At 42.8% G+C, this 26,181-nt stretch overlaps 1 protein-coding gene across 1 annotated transcript; it reads right to left on the bottom strand.

Moving 5' to 3' along the window:
- Positions 1-1,408: 1,408 nt before the first annotated feature.
- On the bottom strand, positions 1,409-23,315 carry LOC520584 (PR domain containing 7-like). Its single transcript, XM_059883692.1, has 8 exons — positions 23,090-23,315; positions 20,887-20,994; positions 16,460-16,509; positions 5,295-5,451; positions 4,356-4,457; positions 3,871-4,142; positions 2,880-2,947; positions 1,409-1,756 (listed from the first exon to the last, which is right to left on the bottom strand). The coding sequence occupies exons 2-8, from the start codon at positions 20,966-20,968 to the stop codon at positions 1,492-1,494; spliced, it is 996 nt and encodes a 331-aa protein (XP_059739675.1). The 5' UTR covers positions 20,969-20,994; positions 23,090-23,315; the 3' UTR covers positions 1,409-1,491.
- Positions 23,316-26,181: the final 2,866 nt, after the last annotated feature.

Here is a 26,181-nt window from a genome sequence, read left to right on the forward strand (position 1 = left end):
GGGGACCAGGAACTCTGAGTGCACCCCATCTTCAGCCTCCCCAGCCATGAATCAAGGACGTTACCTGAGGCCCCACACATGAAGTGGTTGGATAGCTCCCTGTGAAGTCCTTAGACTTGAACCAAGCTTCTTCTGGACAGTAGGGACGCCACTGGCTACCATCCAGCTAAGCTGGGTAGTGTCTGTCACCTACTCACCTGGACCCACACTCCTGAGGGTGGAGACTCACTGACTTCGATCCATTTGGCTTCAAAGGGTGGCTCTTTCCATGGGGTCTTTCTTTGATGGGTATTGTCTTGAGGACGCCAATCACCAAGGTGTGTCCTGCTTACTTTAATTATCCCCTGGTGAGTCATGTGCTCTAAAAAGCTTTATATGCCTGTTTATACCACTAACCGCTGGGCAAACACTCTCCTTAAGACAGGGACATTAAGAAGATGGGTGACTGCAGCCTTGTGGTCACTCTTACCTGTCACAGACCTCTCAGAGGCTGTCCATTGGGTGAATGCAGAATAATGGTTGCTTTGGTGTGTCATAGACCTCTCAGAGGCCATGTTCAGGGTGAATGCAGGCTCATTTATTTCATTGACTCTTAGTCCATTTAACATGCACTAGGAAGCCCTGGTTAAAAATACATCTCCAGCCAGACTCCTCACACCCTCACTTCCATGCATCTTCAGCCAGCCCACTCTCCCCTCATGTCTGGCAATGAACTGACCTCTGAGGGGACTCCCCACTGCTGTCTCTTCCCAAAAATGAACCGAATCATCATCTTGGCACAAAGAATATACTGCTTGCAGCTGAAAGCCGCATGGTTGTTCTGTGTCATCCAGGAAGACCCCTGGGGCCTGCACATGGACACAGGTGCTGAGGCTTTGGTGTTCTGTCCAGCCTCCTTCCTCTCCCTCTGTGTTTCCTCCCAGGACCACTGGCATCGCCTCTCTTCCCGGCCCAGGGGCTGCAATACTGGCTGCTCCCCTGCGTGAAATCCTTTCCCAGAGGTGTTATCTCTGCAGAGATTCTGCTACACCATCCTGCTCCACACCCCACCCCCTGCTCACTCTAATCTGAGGCACTTTTCCTGCACCAGTTTTGCTTAGAGCACCAGCCCCTGTCTAGTATGAATCCAGTGCTGCCCCAAGGCAGTGGTTCTGTCTGTTTCAGTGCATGGGGCCCTAACTGGCACAGAATATGAACTCACATGACAACAACCTGAAACAGTAACTGAATGCAAATCACTGTACACATGTCACTTAGAAATGTGGAGTAAATGAGGGAGAAACAGGTAAAGGTGAGAGTGCTGGTAGGTGCTAGAAAACTTGCTTTTAGCTTCTAAGACTTTCAGCAGAAGGTGATGGTACAGGTTTTTTGCATGAAGTATTGAAAATTAGAACTAACATTTTAATATAAATATTTTTCATAACAGTCATGAAATGAATCAAATTTTGAGGAATTTTAATTGTGACTTGACTGACTTTACACCAGATTGTACTATGGTTCAGAATCGGACCTGGGAAGCTCCCCAGAATGGGGTGGGGTGCTGGAAGAGGGGTGACCCTCTACTCCCCCGGCTGCAAACATGCTCTTCCCCCTGCTTTCACACTTGATGCCAAGTTTCTCGCCATACTCGTCCCCATACCAGACCAGCAGCTCACAGCCAGGCCTTACCACCTGGCAGGTTCTGTAGAAGATCTGCCCATGATACTGGAAGGCCACCAGGTTCTGCTCCTCATAGTGTCGGGCACAGTTCACATACCTGGGGTTGAGGCCAAGAAAGGGAAAGAAACCACAGGTGATGAGTCCCCTCTACTGTCAGACCATGCCCAGCTCCTTGCCTTCAGGCTGAGGCCACCATGGCTCCCACTGCCCCTCATGGGGACTGTCTGTTCACACCTTTGACCATGGCATGTGAATTCCTATTTCCAGATCCTATTTCTCATCCTCTTCCTAGCTGGAATGCTTTCCTCTCCTTACCTAATTAGCCATTGTACACAGCCCAGTTCCAGACTTGTTTCCACCTGGACTGTCCGTAAGACTGGTAACCTCCAGCTCCTCTAAACTCTGAATTAAGTTCTCTTTCATTTCACAGGACTTGGTGCTCTTAGGCTAGCATGCATCCCTCAGCACTCACCCCAACCTGCCTTTTCTCCCGAGGCTTTTCTCCAATCTCCCCATGTGTATCCAGGGTCCTATTCACTTGCCCACCCCCTCCCATGGAAACTTGTAGAGTGCTCTGACATAGCTTGAGACACACCACAGTAATAGTTTATTCACTTTCTCTCTGCATTGATGAAAGGAGAGGCCCTCAGAGAGGGAGCATGCTCATGGCCATTCTGCCCCACATTCCTCCCCAGGCCTCAGGGCCCACTTCTCACTGGAACCGAGCCTAGGGAGGTTGTTGCCCACGTGGACTCAAGGTTTCCCATTTTAGGTTATCCTGGCACTGTGCAGTTATTCAAAAATAGAAAAATTAAGGTTACTATTTGTAAAATCAACTGGCTCATGTCTGTCTTCAGCATCTTCTCCAAAAGGACATGGGTTGTGTGATCTGCTTCAGTAATGAAGTTCACTGTCTAAACTGGGGCATAAGGTGCTTGGTAAGTGTCAATTAAGTGAATTAAAGTGTCCCTGGTGAATCTAGACTCCTCAAGTTGTTTTCAAGTACCTCAGTTTTGTTGAGCATATAGACTTATATTTTGAGGGCACATGCTATATTTTTCTTCTTTTCTTTCTAACATATTTTGAAATGAAAGAGCATGATATGGAGGGAAAAGAGGAAAGAAGATGTAAAAGCTATTGAGGGAGACGGGTTGAGAAGGAAAGGGGTGTGGGCTTCAGGGAGGAGTGGAGTCTACAAACTGCAGACTCATTGCACTCACCTCATCCAGTTGGCCAAAGACGTGTCCTTTCCATCCACATACTCGTAGCTGTTTCTCCCTTTGGTGATCTGAATGTCAGAAAAGAGATACAAGCTTTCATCTTTATTTATTTTTTTTGGTGGAAGTAATAGAATAAATTATTCCCTCTGCTGTCATTCTGCTCTTCAGCCTGCATGGATTCAGCTTCCAGTCAGACCACATGGTAAGCTCCTTAATCATAATTTTAAGTCTGAGTCTATTGGCACATTGAAGGCAAGGGCTCCACAAGGAAGGAGTCACTTCTGTATGCCTGTACTGCTGTCTCTCACCTCTCCTCTGATCTTTAGCTAGAAGTCCTGTGTGCCTGTACCACTGTCTCCCACATTCCTCTGATCTTTATATAGAAGTCCTGTGTTCATGTAGTCCAGTAGTCATGTATGGATGTGAGTTGGACTATACAGAAAGATGAGTACTGAAGAATCCATGCTTTTGAACTGTGGTGTTGGAGAAGACTCTTGAGAATCCCTTGGACTGCAAGGAGATCCAACCAGTCCATCCTAAAGGTGATCAGTCCTGGGTGTTCATTGGAAAGACTGATGTTGAAGCTGAAACTCCAATACTTTGGCCACCTAATGCGAAGAGCTGACTCATTTGAAAAGACCCTGATGCTGGGAAAGATTGAGGGCAGGAGGAGAAGGGGACTACAGAGGATGAGATTGTTGGATTACATCACTGACTCAACAGACATGGGTTTGGGTAGATTTTGGCAGTTGGTGATGGACAGGGAGGGCTGGTGTGCTGCGGATCATGGGGTCGCAGAGTCAGACACGACTAGCGGTTGAACTGAACTGAATCTGTGTTCATGCCCAGTGCACACAGTACACAGGGCTGACTGTGTCATTGCCGACCATGTCATCACCATCTGCATCCTTTAATGTAGATATGAAGTACCCCTCCCAACACACACAAGGGATTAGTGGCCAGAGGACATAGAAAGAGGGTTATTTCTCACCAGCCAGGAGTATCCACTGTTGATGGCCTCTTTATCATCTGTGATTTGGCCCTCGTAGGGGCCAAAGTGCAGGCCCAGAGGCAGATGAGACGCCTCGTTCCACACTCCAAGCCCAGCCTCAGGGATGCCTGACAGTTTGATACTTAACCCAGGGGGCAAAGTGAGGACTGAGCGGTTGGCATGCCCCTTTTCCACTGCAGAGTCCTTTACAAAGGTTGGGGGCCCGTGGGCATCACAGCTGTCAATGAAGAAGTTCTGACACTCCTGACAATCTGGAGGTGAGAGCAACAGGGATGAGGGGAGGTATAGTGATGTTGGTGGTCGTAAAGACCTTCAGAAAGAACTGGGGAACTCATGGCATTTGGCCTTGATCCTGTACCCCAAGACATAGAGGAAGGGGATGATAGGAGAACCAAATGGTGAAGTGAAGTTATTGGATCAAGGCCTCATAACCCCTTCATGAATGGGCCAGCGGGGTCACTCACAGAGGTAGTCATCATCCTGGGGCTCGCTGACCTCTTGGTACACATGGCCCTTTCTTTCTCGCAGACTGTACCTCTTCATGTCAGTCTCCTTTCTTCTGAGTTCTAAGATGGAGAACAGAAGCTAAGCAAGGATGGTGGGGTCTGGAGAGTTAGTCACTGTTTTATCAGAAAAAACAGTGATCTGTGAGATCTCATACTTGTCAGCTATACACTTTGTCAAAACTTTTTCTTTCCATTTATTTTTCAAACTTTTACTTTTGTATTTTATTGTTTTCATGTTACATTATTTATTTATTGGCCACGCTGCATGGCCTGTGGGATCTTAGTTCCATGACTAGGAATGGAACCCACACTTCCTGAAGTGGAAGCATGGAGTCTTAACCACTTAACCACTAGAAAGTCCCTTCTCTATACTTTGTTTGTTCTGCCTTTATCTAGTAGTTCAGGATACTGAGATTCCACAGATGCCCAGTTCAGTGTTATCTTCCTGCACTTCCTGTTAGTAGGTTTTACTTCCCAACCTTCTTACTTAGGAAATGGTTCACTGACACATCTATTCAGAAAATAAATGTTAAGGGCACATGACACATAAGGCATTGAGCAGAGGTCTGGGCATAAACACTAATAAAGCATGGTCCCTATTATCACAGCTGGATTTATTGAACCACTTGTATGTGTCAGCAGTATTGCATTTAATGTAATGCTTTCAAACACTGTATGAGTTATGTATCCTTATCTTCACTTTACAGATGAACAATCAGGACCTCAGAAAATGTATAAGATTTTCCTCAGGTCCCAGTGCTAACTTCATGTCTCAGATCAGTCCACCTTAAACCCATGTCTACCCAAAGTCCACACCACACACCTACGCCATACTTTTTACCTTTTCTACAGGAATTAGAGGAACCAATTAGAGCAACTCTCCAAGTTTTCTCTTACCGACTTTTTGTCTGGAGTGCTGTTCAAGGGTCCTTGTTTCTCGGGGAGGGTTCGCTGGTTTCTGAGCCCACTTGGAGCCACTTGTATTCAGCAATTTTGCTGCTCCTTGCAATTTCTTCAAACTGGACACCTTACTTAATGGTCCCCTGGACTTTCCCTTAGATGTGAGTAAAAGAGAATATGTATTTCTTTAGTTCTTTAGGACTGTATGAAGTGTTTTCACATGCATGACTTTAGTTAATACTTTTAAAATTATTGGAAATACCTGATGGAGGGGAAGTCTGAACACTGGAATGTAAAACAAGGACCTAAGTGGGCAATGAATCAAAACTATAATTCATATCTTAAGGTTATTCCCCTTCAATATTCTGCATAAAGGTAAGAGCAAGGCACGGAGAATAGTTGGAGGTCAGGGAAAGAAGAGGGTAAGGGCTCATAAGGAAATCCGTGGTTTTTCTATTAATTAGTGGATGTTTGATGGTTGAGGAAGGATGAAAAATTACAGAGGGGACAAAACACATCTGGAAAGTATGGTGACAAAGCAGTGAGATTGAGAAGAGAAAAACGACTGGCAGAAGGACATTTAGACAATAAAGAAAATGAGCTGAACGTTGCAGGTTGCTATGTCCTACAATGTTCGAATTAAAGTAGCTGGACTCATCAATTCTGCTTGAAGAAGGCTGTACGACTAGCTGGTTCTCCTCAATTTCCTGATGCATAAATAGGTATACATTCTAATTCTCAATGTTACAGTGGACATGAAATTTAATAATATTCAACAAATCGTTGTGTGAGCTATTTAATACAGTATGAATGTCAGCATACACCCTTGCCATCAATATATTCCCTCAACTGCCTTTATAATTGAAGTCTAGCTCACAAATACTATCTTCAGCATTCCTTGAATTCTTATTCCTAGATGAAAACTTAAATGTGGAGTCACTCATTCACAAAACATTCAGGAGGCCCTCAGGGGCTTTGAGCTGAGCCTGGACTTCTGAGAATTAAGGGGTATGGGCTAGGCTCTCAAAGCTGACAACACAGGGGCAGGCTAAACAAATGATTCCATACAGGATAGTTGCCTAATCAGAGCTCAGAGGAAGGGCTTGTTACTTCCTCCTACAAGAATAAGCATTTGAAATCATGTGCAGATGATGAGTTTCTACTCAAAAGCAAGTAACCTATGTGAAGTCCTTCAGTTACCTTTTTTTTTTTTTTTTGGCCACTGACTTAGCAGTTCATTTATCACTGTTATTTTTTTTTCTTTACAATATTGTATTGGTTTTGACATACATTGACATGAATCTGCCACGGGTGTAGATATGGTCCCAAACCTGAACACCCCCCTCCCACCTCCCTCCCCATCACATCTCTCTGGGTCATACCAGTGCACCAGTCCCGGCACCCTGTCTCATGCATCAAACCTGGATTGATGATTCGTTTCACATATGATAATATACATGTTTCAATGCCATTCTCCCACCCTCGCCCTCTCCCACAGAGTCCAAAAGACTGTTCTATACATCTGTGTCTCTTTTGCTGTCTTGCATACAGGGTTATTGTTAACATCTTTCTAAATTCCATATATATGTGTTATTATACTGTATTGGTGTTTTTCGTTCTGGCTTACTTCACTCTGTATAATAGGCTCCACTTTCATCCACCTCATTAGAACTTATTCAAATGTATTCTTTTTAATGGCTGAGTAATACTCCATTGTGTATATGTACCGCGGCTTTCTTGTCCATTCATCTGGTGATGGACATCTAGGTTGCTTCCATGTCCTGGCTATAATAAACAGTGCTGCAATGAACATTGGGGTACATGTGTCTCTTTCAATTCTGGTTTCCTCGGTGTGTATGCCCAGCGGTGGGATAGCTGGGTCATATGGCAGTTCTGTTTCTAGTTTTTTAAGGAATCTCCACACTGTTCTCCATAGGGGCTGTACTAGTTTGCATTCCCACCAACAGTGTAAGAGGGTTCCCTTTTCTCCACACCCTATCCAGCATTTATTGCTTGTAGACTTTTGGATAGCAGCCAATCTGACTGGCAATAATGGTACCACAAGGTGGTCTTAATTTGCATTTCTCTGATAATGAGTGATGTTGAGCATCTTTTCATGTGTTTGTTAGCCATCTGTATGTCTTCTTTGGAGAAATTTTTATTTTGTTCTTTGCCCATTTTTTGATTGGGTCATTTATTTTTCTGGAATTGAGCTGCAGGAGTTGCTTGCATATTTGGGAGATTAATTCTTTGTCAGTTGCTTCATTTGCTATTATTTTCTCCCATCCTGAAGGTTGTCTTTTCACTTTGCTTATAGTTTCCTTTGTTGAGCAGAGTTTTCAATTTTAACTAGGTCCCATTTGTTTATTTTTGCTTTTATTTCCAATATTCTGGGAGGTGGGTCACAGAGGATCCTGCTGTGATGTATGTCGGAGAGTATTTTGCCTATGTTCTCCTCTAGGAGTTTTATAGTTTCTGGTCTTACATTTAGATCTTTAATCCATTTTGAGTTTATTTTTGTGTATGGTGTTAGAAAGTGTTCTAGTTTCATTCTTTTACAAGTGGTTGACCAGTTTTCCCAGCACCACTTGTTAAAGAGATTGTCTTTAATCCATTGTATATTCTTGCCTCCTTTGTCAAAGATAAGGTGTCCATAGGTGCGTGTATTTATCTCTGGGCTTTCTATTTTGTTCCATTGATCAATATTTCTGTCTTTGTGCCAGTACTTCCTCAAGACTCAAGACTTCCTCCAGGGAGCATCTGTACAGCCCTCTGTCCGTCAGAAACTCAGCCATATACCAGAACCCCAAGGACGGCCCTTCTAGCTCCTTCTCCCATCTGATGGCTCCTCCTCTGGCCTCCAGTTCCCGGCAAAAAAAAAAAAAAAAAAAAGATGACTGTGGTTTTGTAGTAGAGCCTGAAGTCAGGCAGGTTGATTCCTCCAGTTCCCTTTCTCAATTTTGCTTTGGCTGTTCGAGGTTCTTTGTATTTCCATACAAATTGTGAAATTATTTGTTCTAGCTCTGTGAAAAATACCGTTGGTAGCTTGATAGGGATTGCATTGAACCTATAGATTGCTTTGGGTAGTATACTCATTTTCACTATACTGATCCGTCCAATCCATTAACAAGGTATATTTCTCCATCTACTTGTGTACTCTTTGACTCATTTCACTAGTGTTTTATAGTTTTCTATATATAGGTCTTTAGTTTCTTTAGGTAGATATATTCCTAAGTATTTTATTCTTTTCGTTGCAATGGTGAATGGAATTGTTTCCTTACTTTCTGTTTCTATTTTCTCATTGCTAGTGTAAACAAAGGTAAGGGACTTCTGTGTGTTGATTTTATATCCTGCAACTTTACTATAGTCATTGATTAGCTCTATTAATTTTCTGGTGGAGTCTTTAGGGTTTCCTATGTAGAGGATCATGTCATCTGCAAACAGTCAGAGTTTTACTTCTTCTTTTCCAATCTGGATTCCTTTTATTTCCTTTTCTGCTTTGATTGTTGTGGCCAAAACTTCCAAAACTCTTTTGAGTAGTAGTGGTGAAAGTGGGCACCCTTGTCTTGTTCCTGACTTTAGGGGAAATGCTTTCAATTTTTCACCATTGAGGATAATGTTTGCTGTGGGTTTGTCATATAAAGCTTTTATTATGTTGAGGTATGTTCCTTCTCTTCCTGATTTCTGGAGGGTTTTTTTTTTTAATCATAAATGGATGTTGAATTTTGTCAAAGGCTTTCTCTGCATCTATTGAGATAAACATGTGGTTTTTATTTGTCAGTTTGTTAATGTGATATATTACCTTGATTGATTTGTGGGTATTGAAGAATCCTTGCATCCCTGGGATAAAGCCCACTTGGTCATGATGTATGATATTTTTAATGTGTTGTTGGATTCTGTTTGGTAGAATTTTGTTAAGGACTTTTCCATCTATGTTCATCAGTGATATTGGCTTGTAGTTTTCTTTTTTTGTGGCATCTCTGTCTAGTTTGGGTATTAGGGTGGTGGTGAGCTCATAGAGTGAGTTTGAAAGTTTACCATTCTCTGCAATTTTCTGGAAGAGTTTGAGTAGGATAGGTGTTAGCTCTTCTCTAAATATTTTGGTAGAATTCAGCTGTGAAGCCATCTGGTCCTGGGCTTTTGTTTGCTGGAAGATTTCTGATTACTGTTTCAATTTCCATGCTTGTGATGGGTATGTTAAGATTTTCTATTTCTTCCTGGTTCAGTTTTGGGAAGTTCTACTTTTCTAAGCATTTGTCCATTTCTTCCAAGTTGTCCATTTTATTGGCATATAGTTGCCAATAAATATTAGTCTCCTATGATCCTTTGTATTTCTGTGTTGTCTGTTGTGATCTCTCCATTTTCATTTCTAATTTTATGGATTTGATTTTTCTCCCTTTGTTTCTTGATGAGTCTGGCTAACGGTTTGTCAATTTTATTTATCTTCTCAAAGAACCAGCTTTTGGCTTTGTTGATTTTTGCTATGGTCTCTTTTGTTTCTTTTGCATTTATTTCTGCCCTAATTTTTAAGATTTCTTTCCTTCTACTAACCCTGGGGTTCTTCATTTCTTCCTTTTCTAGTTGCTTTAGGTGCAGAGTTAGGTTGTTTATTTGACTTTTTTCTTGTTTCTTGAGGTATGCCCATATTGCTATGAACCTTCCCCTTAGCACTGCTTTTACAGTGTCCCACAGGTTTTGGGTTGTTATGTTTTCACTTTAATTCATTTCTATGCATGTTTTGATTTCTTCTGTGATTTGCTGGTTATTCAGCAGCGTGTTGTTTAGCCTCCATATGTTGGAATTTTTTAATCGTTTTTCTCCTGTAATTGAGATCTAATCTTACTGCGCTGTGGTAAGAAAAGATGGTTGGAATGATTTCAGGCTTTTTAAATTTACTAAGGCTAGATTTATGGCCCAGGATGTGATCCATCTTCGAGAAGATTCCATGTACACTTAAGAAAAAGGTGAAATTCATTGTTTGGGAGTGAAATGTCCTATAGATATCAATTAGGTCTAACTGGTCCATTGTCTCATTTAAAGTTTGTGTTTCCTTGCTAATTTCCTGTTTAGTTGATCTATCCATAGGTGTGAGTGGGGTATTAAAAGTCTCCCACTATTATTGTGTTATTGTTAATTCCCCCTTTTATACTTGTTAGCATTTGTCTTACATATTGCAGTGCTCCTATGTTGGGTGCATATATATTTATAATTGTTATATCTTCTTCTTGGATTGATCCTTTGATCATTATGTAGTGTCCTTCTTTGTGTCTCTTCACAGCCTTTGTTTTAAAGTCTGTTTTATCTGATATGAGTATTGCTACTCCTGTTTCTTTTGATCTCTATTTGCCTGGGATATATTATTCCAGCCCTTCACTTTCAGCCTATATGTGTCCCTTGTTTCGAGGTGGGTCTCTCGCTGACAACATATATAGGGGTATTGTTTCTGTATCCATTCAGCCAGTCTTTGTCTTTTGGTTGGGGCATTCAACCCATTTACATTGAAGGTAATTATTGATAAGTATGATCCCATTGCTATTTACTTTATTGTTTTGGGTTTGAGTTTATACACCCTTTTTGTGTTTCCTGTTTGGAGAAGATCCTTTAGCATTTGTTGAAGAGCTGGTTTGGTGGTGCTGAATTCTCTCAGCTTTTGCTTGTCTGTAAAGCTTTTGATTTGTCCTTCATATTTGAATGACATCCTTGCTGGGTACAGTAATCTGGGCAGTAGGTTATTTTCTTTCATCACTTTAAGTATGTCCTGCCATTCCCTCCTGGCCTGAAGAGTTTCTGTTGAAAGATCAGCTGTTATCCTTATGGGAATCCCCTTGTGTGTTATTTGTTGTTTTTCCGTTGCTGCTTTTAATATTTGTTCTTTGTGTTTGATCTTTGTTAATTTGATTAATATGTGTCTTGGAGTGTTTTGCCTTGGGTTTATCCTGTTTGGGACTCTCTGGGTTTCTTGGACTCGGGTGACTATTTCCTTCCCCATTTTAGGGAAGTTTTCAACTATTATCTCCTCAAATATTTTCTCATAGTCTTTCTTTTTATCTTCTTCTTCTGGAACTTCTGTGATTCGAATGTTGGGGTGTTTAACATTATCCCAGAGGTCTCTGAGGTTGTCCTCATTTCTTTTAATTGGTTTTTCTTTTTTCCTCTCTGATTAACTTATTTCTACCATTCTATCTTCTACCTCACTTATCCTATCTTCTGCCTCCGTTATTCTACTGTTGGTTCTCTCCAGAGTGTTTTTGGTCTCACTTATTGCATTATACATTATATACTGACTCTTTTTTATTTCTCCTAGGTCCTTGTTAAACCTTTCTTGCATCTTCTCAAATCTTTCCTCCAGGCTATTTATCTGCAACTCCATTTTATTTTCAAGATTTTGGATCATTTTCACTATCATTATTTGGAATTCTTTATCAGGTAGATTCCCTATATCTTCCTCTTTTGCTTGGTTTGGTGGGCATTTATCCTGTTCCTTTACCTGCTTGGCATTTCTATGCCTTTTCATCCTGTTTGTATTGTTGTGTTTGGGCTGGCCTTTCCCTATTCTGGCAGTTTGTGGTTCCTCTTTATTGTGGTGGTTCCTTGCTGTTGGTGGGGTTGAATGGTAGGCTTGTCAATGTTTCCTGGCTAGGGAAGCTTTTGTCGGTATTCTGGTGGGTGGAGCTGGATTTCTTCTCTCTGGAGTGCAATGAAGTGTCCAGTAATGAGTTTTGAGCTGTCAGTGGGTTTGTTGTGACTTTGGACAGCCTGTATATTGAAGTTGAGGGCTATGCTCCTGTGTTGCTGGAGAATTTGCATGGTATGTCTTGCTCTGGAACTTCTTAGCCCTTGGGTGGTGCTTGGTTTCAGTGTTGGTAGGGAGGCATTTGAGGAGCTCCTATCAATTAATGTTCCCCGAAGTCAGGAGTTCTCTGGTGTTCTTAGGATTTGGACTTAAGCCTCCTGTCTCTGGTTTTCAGTCTTATTCTTACAGTAGCCTCAATTCTCCATCTATACTACACTGATGATAAAACATCTAGGTTAAAGACGAAAAGTTTCTCCACAGTGCAAAACACTGAGAGAGGTACACAGGGTTACATGGAGAAGAGAAGAGGGAAGAGGGAGATACAGGTGAACAGGAGGAGAAGGGGGGGAATCAAAAGGGGAGAGAGTGAGCTAGCCAGTAATCTCCTTATGTGCTCTCCACAGTCTGGATCCCTCAGAGATGTTCACAGTGTTACAAAGAGAAGAGAAGATGGAGGAAGTACACAGAGGTAGCCAGCAGGATAAAAGGGGGAATCAAAAGGAGAGAGACAGATCTAGCCAGTAATCAGTTTCCAAAGTGTTCTTCACAGCTCAGAATACACAAAGAGATTCACAGAGTTGGGTAGAGAAGAGAAAGGGGAGGGAGGAATTAGAGGCAACCTGGTGGAGAAAAAGGAGAGTCCAAAGAGGGAGAGAGCATTCAAGCCAGTAATCTTGCTCCCAAGTAAAAACAGGTACTGAAGATTGTGTTCTTTAGTTACAAAATTGATAACAAATACCAAAAAGCAAAGATTAAAAATCTAGTGTAGAGGTTAGATTCTCAAAAAAAAAAAAATATATATATATATATATACACCTGAAGTTTGCTTTTAAAATAGTTTTTTTTTTTTTTTTGCAAAGTAATAGTAGGTTATAAAAATGAAAATTAAAGGAGTAATAGAGGTCTTAAATATTAAAAAAAATTTAAAAATGGATAGTAGTAAAAATATATCTAGGACTTTCTCCACTGTTGTTGTGGACAGTGTGTGGTCAGTTCATTTTCAGATAGTTCCTTGATCTGGCTTGTACTTCACAAGATCTATAGGACCCTTCCTACGTTCAGTTCAGTTCAGTCGCTCAGTCGTGTCTGACTCTTTGCGACCCCATGAATTGCAGCATGCCAGACCTCCCTGTCCATCACCAACTCCCGGAGTTCACTCAGACTTATGTCCATTGAGTTGGTGATGCCATCCAGCCATCTCGACCTCTGTCGTCCCCATTCTCCTCCTGCCCCCAATCCCTCCCAGCATCAGAGGGATTTTTCAATAAGTCAACTTTTCCAATAAGTCAACTCTTCTCACGAGGTGGCCAAAGTACTGGAGTTTCAACTTTAGCATCATTCCTTCCAAAGAACACCCAGGACTGATCTCCTTTAGAATGGACTTGTTGGATCTCCTTGCAGTCTAAGGGACTCTCAAGAGTCTTCTCCAACACCACAGTTCAAAAGCATCAGTTCTTTGGTGCTCAGCTTTCTTCACAGTCCAACTCTCACATCCATACATGACTACTGGAAAAACCATAGCCTTGACTAGATGGACCTTTGTTCGCAAAGCAATGTCTCTGCTTTTGAAGATGTTATCTAGGTTGGTCATAACTTTCCTTCCAAGGAGTAAGTGTCTTTTAATTTCATGGCTGCAATCACCATCTGCAGTGATTTTGGAGCCCCCAAAAATAAAGTCTGACACTGTTTCCACTGTTTCCCCATCTATTTGCCATGAAGTGATGGGACCAGATGCCATGATTTTAGTTTTCTGAATGCTGAGCTTTAAGCCAACTTTTTCACTCTCCTCTTTCACTTTCATCAAGAGGCTTTTAGTTCCTCTTCACTTTCTGCCATAAGGGTGGTGCTATCTGCATATCTGAGGTTATTGACATTTCTCCTGGCAATCTTGATTCCAGCTTGTGCTTCTTCCAGCCCAGCGTTTTTCATGATATACTCTGCATATAAGTTAAACAAGCAGGGTGACAATATACAGCCTTGATGTACTTCTTTTCCTATTTGGAACGAGTCTGTTGTTTCATGTCCAGTTCTAACTGTTGCTTCCTGACCTGTATATAGGTTTCTCAAGAGGCAGGTCAGGTGGTCTGGTATTCCCATCTCTTGTAGTTGGTGCTAACTACAGGGTTTTAATCTATTGCACCTGTTACTTCCAAGGAGGTTCCCTATGTTTCAGCTTCTTCTGTTTGCTGGTCTCTTCAGTGTCTAATTTCCGCCCTGACACAAGGGGGTGGTGGTGATCACTTTTTTAGGCTCATTTGTTCAGTCATGCTGTGGGGATGGAGGAACACTGCCAACAAATATCACTGGAGTGTGCTTGCAGTGGCTCGGCCACACTGGGTTTGCCCATGCTCATGGCGTGTGTGCTTTCCCTGTATACACTGCTTAGGCTCTGGGTTGCTTTGCTGGGAACTGTCTGAGGCAGGCCCTAAGTTGTATGCACTTCTCAGGTCTAAACCACTCAGGTTCAGGTTCTTGGGTACTCCACAGAGGCACAGACTTGATTGGGCCTGTGTTTTGTGCTCTTCCCAGGTCTGGGCAGCTCAGGTGAGCAGGTGCTTGGTAGGCACGGTTGCCCCCAGGTGGGGGCTGCAACTTATTGCCTCCCCCATCCCAGCTGCTTGGTTTTCTGGGTGTACAACGGGCATGCCTTCCAGGTGTGCTGTGCATCTCTTCTGGGGCGCTGATCTCTGCCTGCAACCCTCCCGGCAGATGTTGACCGACCAGAATCCCAAGAAGTCTTGGTTAGCAACAAAGCCTGCTTGCAGTTTGGTAGAGGATGCCTCTCTGGGGCCGCTATTGACCTTTTCTGGCTCTGGCTGCCCTCGCCTGCCTGTCTCCAAGGGGGGATGGGCTGGTCCGCAGCTGGCTACCTCTGCTCAGTCCTTTGTTCTGTGAGCGGGCCTGGTTGTGTCTTAGGTTAGGGCTTTTCGTGGGATAGCTATCCCACAGTCTGGGTTGCTATCTCAGGTTAGTTCCCTCAGATTGCCTTTGGGGCATTCAGGCCTGGTCCTTACCCTAAGCAATGCAGCCTATACCTCCCTGTCCGGCCCCCGTTTGGTAGTGGTGGGTGCAAGTGTCTGCACTGCTTCTCGGCTGAGAGTTGTCGTTAGGCACATAATCTGTGGGTTTTAATTATTTATTTATTTTTCCTCCTTATGTTGCCCTCTGAGGTTCCAAGGCTTGCCACTGACTCGCCAGTGAGAGTGTTTCCTGGTGTTTGGAAACTTCTCTCTTTTTTAAGACTCCCTTCCCAGGATGGATCTCTGTCCCTACCTCTTTTGTCTTTTTATCTTTTATATTTTTTCCTACCTCCTTTTGAAGACAATGGGCTGCCTTTCTGGGTGCCTGCATTCAGAAGTTGTTTTGTGGAATTTACTCAGCATTCAAATGTTCTTTCGATGTATTTGTGGGGGAGAAAGTGGTCTCCCTGTCCTATTCCTCCACCATCTTAGGACTGCATCCTACAGTTATTTTCTTACTTATTGTTTTTGAGTCTTAAACCTGAGGTTTGTCATGGCTGCGAGTTGCTTCCTCTTATTAGAGTGGGAGGCTCTGAGGTAGGGATCATGTCGCTTTCTTCATCTTGGACTGTCCATTCTACAAACTGCTCAACATATCCTTAAGCTTCTTCATCTTGGACCATACACTCTACAAACTGTCCAACATGTCCTTAAGCGTCTTCATTTTGGACCATCCACTCTACAAACTGCCCAACATGTCCTAAGGCTTCCCTTAGTCAGATGTCTTAGCATATCTCTCACTCAGTTCGGTTCAGTCGCTCAGTTGTGTCCGACTCTTTGCGACCCCATGAACCGCAGCACGCCAGGTCTCCCTGTCCATCACCAACTCCCAGAGTCCACCCTCACTAGCAAAGCACAAAAGAACTGAGTTTTAAAACATCTCTCAGGTGAATGATATAAAGATGTATGAATTAGATGTATGAATAAACTTTATTGACCTATGAATGTTTTAACCAGTTTGTAAGGGGTTTAGAGAAGGTGCTTTGGATTAGATTGCGTTACCATTGATACGTAATCAAACATTTTTTTAAACCTCAGTTCCTTGATCTATAATGATGATAGCTATATACCTACTTATAGGTACTGTAGGATTATTTTAAGGTTTAAGTAAGTTTATTCACATAAAAGGCTTAAAGTCTATAATATTGTGAAAATAATGTAACAAATAGAACAGCCTACTATTGTTGCTGTTCTTACTAACTATAAAGATGGTGATGATATCAGGCATTGTGCTAAAGTTTCAGGACAGGAAGGCAGCAGTCTCCAGGATCTCTGTTTTTTCCTATTCTCACCTGTGACTGGATCCATGAAGAGGATTTTTTTGTCAATAGGATTTAGGAAATACTCACCTTTTGGTGTTTTCTGTGCTCCATTCTGAAGGCCTTCCTAGAAGGTTTACCTAGAAAATGATGAGAAACAGTGTTTTGGTCATTAAATATTTCCAATCTCTGGGCATTCTAATTAAGGACAAAGAATTCTGAGCCAGAGAGTGACAAGAACAAGGAATAGCAAAGGAGGAATGGAAACTGATTTCTGTATCATCAACTCCTATGCTTCCACTGGGATCATTACATAATTTTCTTAAAATTAAAAAAAGAAACTTCATTTGTGCTTCATCTGAGGTCCATAAAGTATATAATAAATTTACTAGCCTTTCATGACAAAAATATTCAACAAAGTAGAAATAGACAGAAGTGACTGCAATATAATAAAGGTCAATGTGAAAAGTCTGTCTCTAACATCATAGTCACCAGTGAAAAGCTGAAAACTTCTAAGATCAAGGGAAAAAGGCAAGGATGCCCATTCTCAACATTTCTATTCAATATAATATTAGAAGTCCTCGACAGGGCATTAGATTAGAAAAGGAAACCAAAAACTTCCATTTGGAAAGAAAGAAGTAAAATTATGTCTGTTCACAGACGACATGATTTTAAAAAATCTTTAAAATTCTACACACACAAAAAAACCTGCACAGAAAGTTGCACAGTACAGAATCAACATTCAAATACCTTTCCATGCATGAACAATCAACATTCCAGAAAGGGAAATTAAAAAAAAAATCCTATTTATATTTTTAAAGCTGTAGTCAAGAGCTAATTTGAATTAAAAAAAATTTTTATTTATTTATTTGTGCCAGGTCTTTGTTGTGGCATGTAGGATCTTGTTCCCTGCTATGGGACTGACCCCAAGTTCTCTGCATTGGGAGTGTAGAGTCTTAGCAAGTGGACCCCCAGAGAAGTCCCGATAATCTTATTTATAATAGTATCAAAAAGAATGAAATAATTGGGAGTAAACTTAAGGAGATGAAAGAATTATACATTGAAAATTACAAAGTATTGCTGAAAGGAATCTGACACAACTAAATAGAAAGGCATCTCACATTTATGGATTTGGAGACTTAATATTATTAAGCTGTTCATACTACCCAAAGCAATTTAAAGATTCAGTGTCCTATTAAAATCCCAATGGAATTTTTTTCAGATATAGAAAGTCCATCCTACAGTTAATACGGAATCTCAGAGGACCCCAAATAGACAAAATAATCTTAGAAAGAACAGAAAAACTGGAGGTCTCTGATTTCAGAACATATTACAAAGGTACAGGAACCAAAAAGCGTAGTTTCAGCATAAAGTGCGTGCTTAGTCACTCAATTGTGTTGACTCTTTCCGACCTTTTGGACTGTAGCCCACAAGGCTCCTCTGTCTAGGGGATTTCTCAGGCAAGAATACTGGAGGGGATTGCCATTTCCTTCTCCAGGGGATCTTCTTAACTCATGGATTGAACCTGCATCTCCTGTGTCTCCTGCATTGAAGCAGATTCTTCACCTGCTGAGCCACTGAGGAAGCCCACTGGCATAAAGACAGAGGTACCAATCAATGGAACAGAATAGACAGCCACAAGTAAACGCTTGGATACATGGTCTAATGATCTTTATCAAGGGTGTCAAGACAACAGGGAAAGTTTAATCCCTGTAACAAATGGCCCTGGAGAAACAAAATATCCATATGCAAAATAATGAAGATCTTACATCACAAAGAAAAATCAACTCAGAATGGATTAAAGATCTAAATATAAGACTTGATAAGACTCTTAGAAGAAAACAAGGGTGAAGCTTCATGACATGAATCAGGAATGATTTCTTAGATATGATACCAAGTGCGCAAGTATTAGTAAAAGGTAAAAATAGACAAATGAGATTATGTTAATCTTAAAACCTCTGTGCAACAAAGGACACAAAGTGAAATGGATGAATAGAGTGAAACAAAGGAACAGAGTGAAAGACAAACTACAGGATGGTAGAAAATATTGTAAAATACGTATCTAATAAGGGGTTCATAAGTATACACCAATATGAAGGCTACTTATAAGCCAGGAAGAGAACCTGATTGACCATGATGGCACCCTGATATCACACTTCCATGCTCCAGCATTGGAAGAAAACAAACTTCTGTGGTTTAAGCCATGCAGTCTGTTTCATTATGGCAGCCTGAGCTGATGAACATGGTGGGAGAAGGCATTGAATAGACATTTCTCCAAAGAACATCCACAAATGCCAATAAACATATGAAAAGATGCTCAATATTACTAATCAATAGGGAAATACAAATTAAACCACAATGGAAATTATCTCATACCTTCTGTGATGGCCAATATGAATAAGAGGACAATAGCAAGTTTGGTAAGTATATGGAGAAATTAGAACACTTATACACTATTGTTGGAAATGTAAAATGTTGCAACCTTTACAGAAAACAGTATGGAGTTTCCTCAGAAAATTAGAACTGCTGTATGATCTAGTAATCCAACTACAGAGTATATTTCCATAAAAAATTGAAAGCGAGATCTTGAATAAATCTTGTGCACATCTATGGTCATTGCAGCATTATTCCCAGTTGGCAAGATGTGGAAGCAATCTAAATGTTCATTGGTGGATAAACAGATAAAGATTATATATATCATATATATTATATACCCATGCACACAATGGGATGTTTTGAAGCCTTAAAAAAGTATTTTATCATATGTGACCTCAGGGATAAGCCTTGATGATATTATGCTAAGTGAAATGAACCAATTAAAAAAAAGGCAAATATTGCATGATTCCACTTCTGTGAGGTACGTAAATTAATCAAATCCATGGAAACAGAAAATACAATTGTGGTTGCCAAGGACTATGAGGAGAAAGAATTGGAGAATTGTTGCTCAGTATGTGTAAAGCTTCAGTCATGCAAGATGAAAAAGTTCTACAGATTTGCTGTAGAGCAATGTGTACATAGTCAGCAATAGTGTACCATACACTCAGAAATTAAGAAGGTAGATAAAGATGTGTAGAGGTATGGTGAGAGAAGGCAATGGCACCCCACTCCAGTACTTTTGCCTGAAAAATCCCAAGGATGGAGGAGCGTGGTAGGCTGCAGTTCATATGGTTGCTAAGATTTGGACGTGACTGAGCGACTTCACTTTCACTTTTCATTTTCATGCATTGGAGAAGGAAATGGCAACCCACTCCAGTGTTTTTGCCTGGAGAATCCTAGGGACCTGGGAGCCTGGGGGGCTGCCGTCTATGGGGTTGCACAGAGTCAGACATGACTGAAGCAACTTAGCGGCAGCAGCAGAGGTATGGTGAACCATGGGGTATGTATTCCCTATGAAGAATCTCTCTTCATGTCAAAACCTTTGGTTTTCATTTCTCTTACACTAGTTTTCATAACCTAAGGGAACAGATGGTCTTCCCTGGTGGCAGAGTGGATGAGAATCTGCCTGCCGATGCAGAGGACACAGGTTTAGTCACTGGTCCAGGAAGATTTCATTTTCTGCAGGGCAACTAAGCCTGTGTGTCACAAACGACTGAGCCTGCATGTGCTCTGCCACGAGAAGTCAGTCACTGCAACCAGAGAAAGCCCCTGCATAGCAGCAAAGACCCAGTGCACCCAAAATTAAATAAATAATTTTTAAAAATCTGGGAGAACAGAAATCCATTGATGGAGAATCCTAGAATTATCAAAATTGTTTTCTCCAGTCTAGGCAGATTACCTCTTGTAAACTCTCTGAGCAGCAGAAGAGGAAGTGAGCTGCTCACTTTTATTTTATAGTGAGTGTACTTAATTTTTTATTTACCTGAGGCTGTTTCTGGTCAGTGAAATGTGGGAAAGATAAGGGAGAATATACAGTTATCTCAAACCCTTTCCCAGATTCAAAACAAAGAATTTGTTTCACCTTAGGGTAAGAAGAAGAAGGAAATGGCAACCCACTCCAGTGTTCTTGCCTGGAGAATCCCAGGGACAGAGGAGCCTGGTGGGCTTCAGTCTATGGGGTCGCACAGAGTCGGACACGACTGACGCGACTTAGCAGTAGCAGCAGGGTAAGAAGATCATGTGGTGTTAGTTTTTTACACACAAATAATGTATCTTGACATAATATGTTAATCATTTGCTCTTCTAAGAGATTTACTCCAATAACCGAATTATTATGAGATTACTATTAGAAATCTCTTTGATGAATTTATAGCCTAAGGTATCTTTAATTGCCTTTCATTAAGAATGTTTAGCAAAAATAATTCTTTTTAAAAAGAATCATAAATTTTAAAGAAAAAGCTTTTGAGAATTACACTGGAAAACCTATACATTCATCTTCATTCAGGCTTATGTCAATATTCAGCCACAACCACTTCAGAATGCTGAAAATTATGTTTTCTTTGCTAATGGCTGAGATGCAGTTGAGACCTTAGCCCAGGCTGGTTTTGGGAAGACACCTCTACATTCTCCTGGCCACTCACCTTGATGCTGTGGTGTCCATTCTTCATCAGAATCCTCAGTATCATCTCCCTGGGGTTTGATGACCTGCCTGCGGTGATGCATGAAAGCTGGTTGAGTGGCTCTTAAACCTGGAAAGAAGCAAAATATATGTTCTAAGAAGGAAGCACAAAGCACAAAAGCAATGGAAAGTATCACAAAGTCAGGGAAATCAGTAGGATGGGCTGGGAGAATGTAGAACAAGGCAAGAGGTGAGCTCTGCACTGCCAGGGTCAATCCCACTTTGGTAAAACAATAAAAATTTCCTCCAGGTTAGTCTCCACACAAAAGGGAACTGTGAGCAGATGAAGCCACCTGAGAGACAGCCAAGGAAACACTGAGGCTGAAGACCTGTTTCATGTTTCCCAGGCTCACAGGCACCCAGCAGTTCCTGTTACCTATAGCAATCAGCACTTCATAGTTCCTTTTCACATTCCTATATCCAGTTTTTTCCCATTCTCCCATCTCTGCCCATTCTTCCTTGGAGAAGTATATGGAAATGTCTTTGAAAGCATCTTTGGCCTAAGGAAAATAATAGATTTCATCAGGGTCTTACTAATATAAGTCAGACCTTAGAGCTGACGTCTCCTCCACCTTTTGTGCAGGGACTAGCCTGAAGCTACTGGATGGTCTCTGTGAGACAGGAACAAAGACTTTCCTTCCCGCCTGTGTGCTACTTAACTGAAAAAACATTGAGCATTTTCCTAACTCTCGCTGGACACAGAGCAGTTGATGATGCTAGTGTCCTGTTTTGTTCTGCTTCACACCACTGTCTCAGACAGGACCAGGCATTCCCATCCTGTGTACACTCACAGAGAAGTTCACTCAGCTGCCCAGTCAAGCAGTCTGTTGTCCTTTAGGGACCGGGGCTGTGTCCTTCCTATAGAGCTGGCTTAGAGCCCAGCTTTGCCAACTCTGCCTCTCACTGTGAGCTTCCACTCTGTTCTCCCAGCGTCTCCCTTAGTTCTCTCCTCTGGAGACCTGTTTTGGCTCATGGCCATGGGAATGCCTCAATGCCAAGGTGCCTATGGAAGGAGAAGATGCTGAGATAGCCCAGACCACTGTCCAGAGCCTGGTCTGTCTTTCTTGGGTGGAGTGTCTAGGGCAGGAAGGTGTAGGGAAAGTCAGAGTGAGGGTGTTGGTGGGGTGGACAGATCCTGTCCAGCTATGACAGGCCACCCTAATGTGAACTAGATATGGTTTCTTTGGTTCCCCTACAATTCAGCCCCTCTGAGGAAAGGCACTGGGAGGGATGTGTCTGTGGGTGACATAGGGAATCTTGAGGAGACCTGGAAGCCCCTAACTGCTGGCCTGGGGTCAGGCTGAAATCAGGGCTCTGTTCCAGTGCAGGAGAGAGAATATTTCTCCAAGAAGGGTTTTGAGGATCTCCCCCTGGGGACTGAAAAATCTGGGCCAACATGGGTTCTATGTATAAGGGAAAAGTTGTTCAGCTTGAGGAGGAGATCTGGGACACAGGGGCTGAAGGAACTGGGATCCTCAGACAGAGGGGACTGGGGATCTTTTAGCTGATGTCAAATGCACAGGGTGAGAGAACTTGGGATCTTTGAGGCTGAGAAAATTGGAGGTTTCTTATTAAGGGGCTTTAAGTCTTTGACAGGCAGGACAGTGGGGGTCTTGAGGACGAAGAGTTTTAAGAGCTCCCAGGCTGAGGTATTCAGGGTCTCTGAGATTAAGGAAATTTGGTCTCTCTGTGGGTGCTATTTTCAGGGTGCCTCAAGCTGACAGGTGGAGAAGGCAATAGCACCCCATTCCAGTACTCTTGCCTGGAAAATCCCATGGACGGAGGAGCTTGGTAGGCTCCAGTCCATGGGGTCGATAAAGTTGGACACGACTGAGCGACTGCACTTTCACTTTTCACTTGCATGCAATGGAGAAGGAAATGGCAACCCACTCCAGTATTCTTGCCTGGAGAATCCCAGGGACAGAGGAGCCTGGTGGGCTGCCGTCTATGGGGTTGCACAGAGTCAGATACGACTGAAGCAACTTAGCAGCAGCAGCAGCAGGCTGAAGGGAACTGGGGTTACTCTAGGTATTTGAGAGTTGCAGCACTAGGGTATTCAGTGTTTCTGCCAGTGAAGGGACTTGGAGTCCCTGAAGCTGATGAATTGCAAGCTCTCAGGTTAGGACCCAGGTTCCTCAAAGCTGATGGGATTTGGGGCCTCTCACCCTGGAATTAGAAGCCGTCACTCTGAGGGTTTACGAAGGTTGCACAGCGTGCGTTCCGTTCAGTCTCCTCGCTGTTCTGCGGCACTTCCGACCCCGGCCCGTATCGCGATAACAGCTTAGCGGTTAATCCTCCCGCGCTGAGGCAAAATGAAGGGGGCGCAGCCGTCTTGTACGGTTCCAGGCACAAGCGACCAATCAGTGCCGCAAGTGAGGCAGTCCAGCCAATAGGCACTGGGAGGGTGCAGAGAGCGAAGGAGGCCCCACCCAAACACTGGGGAAATGGCTTCTCGGGGGCGTGTCAGTCAAGAAGCCTGCAGTGCGCAGGCACATCTTGGCCGATTTCTTTCCTTGTTTTCAGGCATGACCTCTTAGGCCTGGATCTTCCAGTGGGCGTGTTGTCTTCAGGCTGGATGTTTCCTTCCAGTGCCCTCAACTGTAATCACGACTCCACCAGACTGTAGTCATGCTCCCGAATTTTCTCCTAGGCCTATGTAATACCTGGTCAAATCTAGTTTGGGGAAGCACTCTATGTGGTGCTGCAGCTGCTAAGTCGCTTCAGTCGTGTCCAACTCTGTGCGACCCCGTAGACGGCAGCCCACCAGGCTCCTCCATCCCTGGGATTTTCCAGGCAGGAACACTGTAGCGGGTTGCCATTTCCTTCTCCAATGCATGAAAGTGAAAAGTGAAAGTGAAGTCGCTCAGTCGTGTCCGACTCTTAGCGACCCCATGGACCACAGCCCACCAGGCTCCCCCGTCCATGGGATTTTCCAGGCAAGAGTACTGGAGTGGGTCGCCATTGCCTTCTCCCTCTATGTGGTGCTGCTGCTGCTGCTAAGTCGCTTCAGTCGTGTCCGACTCTGTGCGACCCCATAGACGGCAGCCCACCAGGCTCCTCTGTCCCTGGGATTCTCCAGGCAAGAATACTGGAGGGGGTTGCCATTTCCTTCTCCAATGCATGAAAGTGAAAAGTGAAAATGAAGTCGCTCAGTCGTGTCCAATTCTTAGCGACTCCATGGACTGCAGCCTACCAGGCTCCTCCGTCCATGGAATTTTCCAGGCAAGAGTACTGGAGTGGTGCCATTGCTTCTATGTGGTGAGTACTGCATTATTCAGGGGAAAACTGTGTAATTAACTAAATTCTGATGAGACACAAGATAAACAACATATGGTCAAACATTTAAATGCAACACATGGAATAAGAAAGTTAGAAAAACTTGGAGGATTTTTAATCTCAAAGTAGAAGTAGCATTTATGAGTAGTCTGTATATTTAATGTAGGTATCAAAAGCCTTCAAAAATCAGGTATAAATAAAAACTCAAAGCCTTGCAAGTGTTTTCTGTAAAACGAGGCATTGAAGTGGAGGACAATGGATCCACAGAGATGAGTTTGCTTGACCCCTACTGGCATCTCAAGATAAAATAAGGACACTGTTTCTGGCCCTTACCTAGATTGCTCACAGAACAAAAAGGTGATTTCCATGTATTGGAAGCAAGAGGACTGACTGTAGAATTAGTATCAAGTGGTGGTTGGGAGTCTGGATGGAGAAATGTTACCAGAAAAGTGAATTCATCTCATGGTGGTGTTGAGCCAGAAGATACAACCCAGCCAAAGCTCATGGGAAGGAAAAGTGTATTACTTGCAGGACTATGGAGAACACCATGCAGCTTTCTGGAGCACTGTCTGTCTAAAGCGCAAAGGTGGGGAAGCTTTAATCTATGGGAACAGGCATGTTGAGGCTTCCATGGTGGCTCAGACCGTAAACAATCTGCCCACAGCAGAAGACCCAGGTTCAATCCCTAGGTGGGGAAGATCCCCACAGGAGGGCATGGCAAAGCACTCCAGTATTCTTGCCTGGAGAGTCCCATGGACAGAGGAGCCTGGTGGTCCATGGTGTTGCAAAGAGTCAGACACGAGTGAGTGACTAACAGTTTACCTTTACAGGCATGTTTATTAAGGGTCTTGGGCTGTGCGAGACTCCAAGCTTCAGTTGATTGAAGTCCTGAGAGTCAGAACCAGTCACCATCAGCATCCCTTATGTTCCAGCTGGTCTGGTGTAGATATAGATATCTATTCTTCTTAATATTCTTTTCCCTTATCAGTTCAGTTCTGTCGCTCAGTCGTGTGTGACTTTTTGTGATCCCAAGGACCGCAGTACGCCAGGCTCCCGATCCATCACTAACTACCAGAGCTTGCTCAACTTGTGTCCATAGAGATGGTAATCCAATCCAATCCATCATCTTATGTCATCCCCTTCTCCTCCCACCTTCAATCTCTCCCAGCATCGGGGTCTTTGCCAATGAGTCAGTTCTTTGCATCAGGTGGCCAAAGTATTGGAGCTTCAGCTTCAGTATCAGTCCTTCTAATGAATCTTCAGGACTGATTTCCTTTAGGATGGACTGGTTGGATCTCCTTGCAGTCCAAGGGACTCTCAAGAGTCTTCTCCAACACCAAAGTTCAAAGGGATCAATTCTTGGGCACTCAGCTTTCTTTGTAGTCCAACTCTCACTTCCATACATGACTACTGGAAAAACCATAGCTTTGACTAGATGGAACTTTGTCGGCAAGGTAATGTCTCTGCTTTTGAATATGCTCTCTAGGTTGCTTAGAGCTTTTCTTCCAAGGAGCAAGCGTCTTTGAATGTTATGGCTGCAGTCACATTTCCAGGGATTTTGGAGCCCAAGAAAATAAAGTCTCTCACTGTTTCCATTGTTTCCCTATTTGCCATGAAGTGATGGAAACAAATGCCGTAATCTTTGTTTTCTGAATGTTGAGTTTTAAGTCAGCCTTTTGACTCTCCTCTTTCACTTTAGTCAAGAGGCTCTTTCATTCTGCTTCACTTTCTGTCATAAGGATGGTGTCATCTGCATATCTGAGTTTATTGATATTTCTCTTGGCAATCTTGATTCCAGCTTGTGCTTCATGCAGTCCAGCATTTTGCATGATGTACTCCACACCTAATTAAACATGGTGACAATATACAACCTTGACATATGCTTTTCCTAATTTAGAACCAGTCCGTTGTTCCATGTCTGGTTCTAACTGTTGCTTCTTGACCTTCATACAGATTTTGCAGGAGGCAGGTAAGGTGGTCT

Source organism: Bos taurus, chromosome X (assembly GCF_002263795.3).
Source record: "Bos taurus isolate L1 Dominette 01449 registration number 42190680 breed Hereford chromosome X, ARS-UCD2.0, whole genome shotgun sequence".
Lineage (NCBI taxonomy): Eukaryota > Metazoa > Chordata > Mammalia > Artiodactyla > Bovidae > Bos > Bos taurus.

Coding starts and splice junctions, on each gene's coding strand:
- LOC520584 (XM_059883692.1), bottom strand. CDS start 20,968: ATGCATCACCGCAGGCAGGTCATCAAACCCCAGGGAGATGATACTGAG. Junction 16,510..20,886: donor ATGGACACCACAGCATCAAG/GTGAGTGGCCAG, acceptor ATCATTTTCTAG/GTAAACCTTCTAGGAAGGCC. Junction 1,757..2,879: donor TCTTTGGCCAACTGGATGAG/GTGAGTGCAATG, acceptor CCTCAACCCCAG/GTATGTGAACTGTGCCCGAC.